The 5,822-nt window shown below is 56.1% G+C and overlaps 1 protein-coding gene across 2 annotated transcripts; it reads right to left on the bottom strand.

Annotated features, from left to right (window-relative positions):
• Positions 1 to 1,523: 1,523 nt before the first annotated feature.
• On the bottom strand, positions 1,524 to 5,601 carry TMEM125 (transmembrane protein 125). Of its 2 annotated transcripts, XM_033113273.1 has the most exons (4): positions 5,459 to 5,601; positions 4,677 to 4,883; positions 3,212 to 3,357; positions 1,524 to 2,962 (listed from the first exon to the last, which is right to left on the bottom strand). In XM_033113273.1, the coding sequence occupies exon 4, from the start codon at positions 2,816 to 2,818 to the stop codon at positions 2,168 to 2,170; it is 651 nt and encodes a 216-aa protein (XP_032969164.1). In that variant the 5' UTR covers positions 2,819 to 2,962; positions 3,212 to 3,357; positions 4,677 to 4,883; positions 5,459 to 5,601; the 3' UTR covers positions 1,524 to 2,167. The 2 variants fall into 2 exon arrangements, with proteins under 2 accessions (XP_032969164.1, XP_032969165.1); XM_033113274.1 differs by lacking the exon at positions 5,459 to 5,601 and having other exon boundaries at positions 4,677 to 5,052.
• Positions 5,602 to 5,822: the final 221 nt, after the last annotated feature.

Raw genomic sequence — 5,822 nt, 5'->3', positions numbered from 1 at the left:
CCCAAACCCTGCTAGGGGGAGCTCACCACCTGATTAAAGAGGCACACAGAGAAAGAATTGTAGGCGGGTGTCCACAATTGAGAGTTTGGGGCTAGAAAAGGGGGCAACTTGGTAGTTTAGAGAGAAGAGGGTCAGGGAAGACTCCCAGAGAATGTGGCTCCCTAGAGAACTGAGTCTTAAAGGATATGAAGGCAAGGAGAGAACATATGGAGGCTGGGAGAAGTGAGAATAAAGTGAAGTCACGACAGCAGTTCAGTGTGTCTGGCTCACTGGGTGCTTTGAGGGGAGAGCGAGGCCGAATCATGTTAGAAAGTCTGCCCGCTAGCCTGCAAGAGGTGGCAGGCCATGGAAGGATCTTAAGGTAAGTTTGCATTTTTCATTTGAGGACTGTCACTGGGGCTCAAGTGTATGTGCTGGGGGTGGGGGAGATGGATTTAAGAGGAGAAAAGAGCAAAGGAGGGAGAACAGTAGAGAGGTTGCTAGTGAGTGTAGAGGTAGGATTCCCACATGAATGTCTATAGAAGAAGTCCTCAGGAGTTGACGTGTGTTGGACGCCGGGTGAGAGAGAGTGAGGGCGCCCTCTGGGACCATGCTGCGGCTTCTAACCTGGGTGTTGGGTGCAAGGTGAGATGGAGGGGCTAGTTCAAGATAGAGATGAAAGGGGTTCTGTTTGGAATATGTGGAGTCTGAGGTGCCCCCTTGGAATACCCGGTACTCCTGGACATGCTCTATTCTTTCTGCTCATGTGGCTCCCTCCCTGGGTGGGCAATATCCTTCCTCTCAGCCATCAGCTCAGTGTTTTCTCTAGACTGCCTTGATCTTGGCAGCTGAAAGCAATTGTTCTCTTGTTGGAACCTCTGTAGTTCTACGTTTAACACCTCATAGGAGACACACGTCTGGGTGCTTCCCTGCCTCTCTATCCTCTGAGGGGCTTCATGGAATCTGTGAAGCAGGAAGTGATGAAATGGTAACCGACGCTCTTGAGTGCTCTTCCAGTGGAACTATATTTTTGCCACCCAGGAAGTGTTCCTGCACCAAAGAAGGGAAGAGCCCTTCTGGGGCGGACCCCAAAGAGGAAGTGACTCTTACCTCCCAAGAGGGTTTCCAACTCCCTTCCCATACCCAGGAACCCAGAGGCAGGCCAACCAGTGCTGTGACTACACATCCAGGATGTTCTGGTTTCAGAGGTGGGGTAGGGAGTTGCAGCCTCCAGAGAAATCAGATGATAAACTCCAGTACTTGAGCCTTCATCTTGAACCAGCACATGAGCAAATGCCAAGGACTCAAGCTCCCAGCTTCCCTCCCTGGGACCAGAAACTCACCACCTTCCCGAAGCTGAGTGCCATCCTTCCCCCTGCCCCGCAAGATTCACAATACTTCAGAGGAGAAACCACAGGCCTGACTGAGGACACCTTCGAGGCACCTTTTGTCAGCCTTAGACAGGCACAGCGTTCACTTTGGAAAGGGTAGGTGTGAGGAGGGGAAGGGTCTCTGGGTGAGATGGGGATGTAAAGACAATCACAGTAGCAGCAGCCACCAAGTTTAATGCACGTCTGTCATATGACCAGTCCTTCTATACATGATGTCCTTTAATCCTCACAATCGATGACCATGACCATGACGCTCAAGAAACTGAGGCTCACAGAGGTTAAGTCACTTGCCCAAGTTCCCCACCTGGTAAGTGGTAGAGGGAGGATTCCAATCCAGGCCTGTATATTCCGGAGCCTGTGTTCTCTCCGTTGTGCCACCAGTTATTCTTCTCAGTGAAGACCTGCCGGTGCCGTCTTTGAGCTGGACAGCAGCCACTGCTGGGGAAATCCTTGACAGACGTTAGAGGACAGGTTGGCTTTGAGGGGTGCTAAGAATAGGGGCCACGCCTCTCCAGGGATCTCAGACACCTCTCTGCTGAGAGACTCCAGATATAGACAGGCAGATTCTGACATTTCCATGGACACAGCACTCACCTCCCCATGGTGTGGCTGTGTGGGTACACTAGGCTCTCAACACACAATCCCACAGAAGGGCTGGACAGTCCTGGGGACACATACACACTCACATACACTCACTGTCCCCTTTGCACGTGCACACACTCACACACACACTCACACTCAGTCCCAGCACAGTTCTGTGGAGGCTGAGACAGGCCATGGGAAGGGCTCCGGCTGGCTCAGATGAGGCTGGCGATACTGGATGTGGTTTCATGACGCCGGCCAGCAGACAACCGGCCTGAAATGCTGAAGATGCTGCCAGTGTCACTGTGGGTGGAGGACGTGGCTGCGCGGATAAGGGGGCAGTGTCCACTCACGCCGACCTGATACAGCAGCAAGGCCAGCAGCAAGAGTGAGCCGGAGGCAGCCAGGGCGATGCCCACGGACAGCATGACAGCCAGTGGCTGGGCAGGCGCAGGGGCGGCGGCCAACCCAGCCAGCGTCAGGCCGGTGACCAGCAGCACCAGGCCACTGAGCAGCACCACCAGGGCATCGGCACCACCGCCACTGCGCAGCAGGGCCACATGGTGGGGCTGGCGTATGCAGTTCATGTCCTGCACGGCTGAGCTCATCAGCTGCTTAATCAGAACCAGCAGGGCCAGCAGGCACAGCACGGTGCCCACTGCCAGCCGCCACTCTCCCGAGCGGCTGCTGGTGGAGGCGAGCAGTGCCACACCACCTGCCCCACAGCCCGCCACGAGGCCCACGGCCACGGCAAAGCAGAGTGCCGAGCGCCGAGGCTGCTGGGACCACCACAACTCCACCTGTTCTGCCAGCGCATCCGGGGGCAGCCCCTGGCCAGGCAGGGCTCGAGCCTCTCCTTCAGACATGGCTGGGTCTGGCACGAGTCAGGACAGAGGGCAGCACCAGGAGTCAGAGGGTGCAGGTCATGGCCTGCAGCCCCCACCACCTGCTTGGCAGCTAGAGGCCCAGAGTCCTATTCCTCTCACAATCCAGGGTAGGGTCACCACCATCTGCAGGGGAGAATCACCGTTGTTACCTGCCCCGCCCACCTGCCCCACCATGGTCTCTCCTGAGGGCTGCGGGGATGATCCCTTGGAATCCTCCCATGTCCCCTGGAATATCCTCCCCCTCCCCCACACTCAGGAAAGCCCCCTCCCCAGCAACGCCCCTTGGGAATGCCTCTCCAATGATCCCAGTAGAGTTTGCCAACATAAAGCACCCCCACCCCTCCAGGAAACCCCCTTTGCCCAGCCCCTGACCTTTCTGGCTCCCTCAGTTGCCTGTCCCATCCCAGCTGGCTGGTGGAGCTGGTGCCACGGTGGACAGTGGATGATGATGACGAAGAGCCAGAGATAAAGCCTCATTCAGGATCCAACTCACATGCTTCAGCTGTCACTGCTGGCTCCTAGGGGGGAGGGCCGTGGGCAGGGAGGGGGCTATGACTTAACCCTTCTGGAACCAGCAGCCTGACCCTGAATCTTCTCTCTTAGGGCTGTGGTTCCTTCTCTGTGGGTTAGGGTCTGACCCCTAACACCCTCCCTCCCCTACCATCCCATCAAATCTCACAGCCGCAGCTGCTGGTTCCCAAATACCTCTCTCTCTCAAACCCAGATCTCCCTCCCAAGCTCCAGACCCATAAGACAATTGTCACCGTGATGTCCCTTAGTCATCTCTGATGCAACAGGTCCAACCCCAGCCCGTCACCTTACCCAAACCTGCTCTTCCTCGTGTTCCTCATTTACACATCCTGGGGAGGACACCTCTAAACATGTCTCCATCCTATTCCCTGCCCTCATACCCACTGATTCTGACTCTTCACCTCCCGCCCCCACCTCCTCACAGATCTTCTGGCCCCTAACTCTTCTCCCTCTCACCACCCCCCACGCAATCTTCCTCCAAGATTTTTCAAAAGTGGTGCAAAGGGAAAGGAGGGCTCTGGATTTGAACCCCAGCCACAGGCCTTACCACCCATGGGAACTTGGGTGAGGGACCTCACAGTGTTTACTCATTCAACATGTCCTTCAGAGCCTGTCAGCAGGACTCACACGGGGTAAAATAAAGCGGCCCAGATCCTCGCCCGCAAGGAGCCCTTTATAGCAGGCCCATTGGTGTGAATACTAATGGGTGTGGGTTAGTCAGAAGAGGGGTTTCGGGGAGGGTCAGGAAAGCCCCCATAAATTCACCTCTCAGAGCCCTAGGCTCCTTATTTGAAAATTGAGGACAATAACCTTTCTCTTGGCGGGGAGCGAGTCATTTGGTATCTCCATTTCAGAATTCCAGTGGGAATTTGGGGGCCTGAACAGATAGATGCCCAAAGCACGCTTTTTGAATAAAAGAACACAATGTTCCCCCCTCCAATTCAGGATAGGACTCCTGTTTTATACATAGGACGCAGGTCCTGGATCATTCCAGGAATGTGACTACGTGGCTGTACATAGGTGACACCCCTGATGAGGTACCTGTCCTCCACAACCTCTCTGGCAGGGGCTGCCGGCAACCTGGTGGGAGGGGCCCATGCAGATGTCCCCAAGGGAGGGGCTGTGGGAGGGGCCCTGAAGTCAGTCCCACATTCCCCAGGGCGATGACTTCACCGGGCTGAAAGTGCTAGCACAGGTGTTCTGGGACAGCGGGGCCAGGTTGGGGGTGGGGTGGAGGTTCTCCGGGGACGAGCCAGTGGGAGAACGAACGTGGGGGCGGTGAGGATGGGGGCTACGGGGCACTCACAAGAAGCCTGGAAGTGCTGGATCCGATCTGAGCCGGGCAGGTGGGGCGCTCCAGCTTCGTTTCCGGGGAGGTGCTTCACCTGCCTAACCTGCACCCAGGTGAGCCTTGGAACAGGGGGTGGGGGAAGGGAATCAACAGGTGTTTCCTAGGCAGGGCTTGAGCCGATTGGCTGACGTGGCACTGCTCCTTCTGCAGTCCAAGGCATTCCTGGGAAGGGAGGGGCTTCTGTCAGCTGCTGTTAGGGCTCAAACACAATTCTCAGACCTGGGCAGCAGGAGAAGTGTCTGTCTGCCCCACCACCTGGGCTCTAACCCATCCCCTCAGCTCCAGCACCATTTTAGCTTTAGCTCCAGCCCCAAATCTAACGTCCACCCAGCTGTAGTTTCAAACACTAACTAGAACTCCTAGCTCCAACGCCAGCCCCTACCCGGAGTCTCAGCCCCAACCCTGAGTCTTGGATCCCAATCTCAACCCCCAGCCTCATTTCTGAATCCAATTCCAATCTCAGCTCCAAGTTCCAAACCCAAATCTGGCTTGAAACCTCAGGTCAAATTCCTCACACTAACCCCAGCTCCAAATTCTGGAGTTAGTCCTAGACCTTACCCTCACCCTCAGGGCCAACCTTACCTCCTGTTCCTGAATCCAGCCCTCATATCCTAAATCCAAACTCAAGCCCAGCCTCAGCCCCCAAATCCAACACCAGCTGACCCCCAAACCCAGCCCGTCCCCTCATCCCTTGGCGCTTTCCCCTGAGCTGGAGCCCCCACACGCCCCTTGCTCACTCTCCTCTAAAGCCTCCAGTGCCTGACTGTGGCAGGCCTGCCCCACACAGCTGGCTCCTGCGGGGAGCAGCAGGATTTGAGTGCACAGGGAGGAGAGGCAAAGGCTCTTCGTGTGGGGAACTGGAGCTCCCTTGCTTAAAATACTTGCAGAATAAACACTTCCGGATAAATGCCACACTCCTTCACAGGACTCACAAGCCCCTGCTGTCCAAACCAGGCCAGCCAATTGCCACTGGCCCCTGCCCTCCAGGCAGAATGTGTGTAGTTCAGTTCTGCACGCTCTGCTCTCTGCTCTGCCCTTCCCGTTGGTTGTTGAACTCAGAGTTCCCTCTGCCTGCGATATTTACCACCCTCAGCCTCAGTC

This window comes from Rhinolophus ferrumequinum, chromosome 9, assembly GCF_004115265.2.
Source record: "Rhinolophus ferrumequinum isolate MPI-CBG mRhiFer1 chromosome 9, mRhiFer1_v1.p, whole genome shotgun sequence".
NCBI lineage: Eukaryota > Metazoa > Chordata > Mammalia > Chiroptera > Rhinolophidae > Rhinolophus > Rhinolophus ferrumequinum.
The sequence above is the reverse complement of the archived record's forward strand: the minus strand, read 5'-3'. Positions and strand labels throughout refer to the sequence as shown.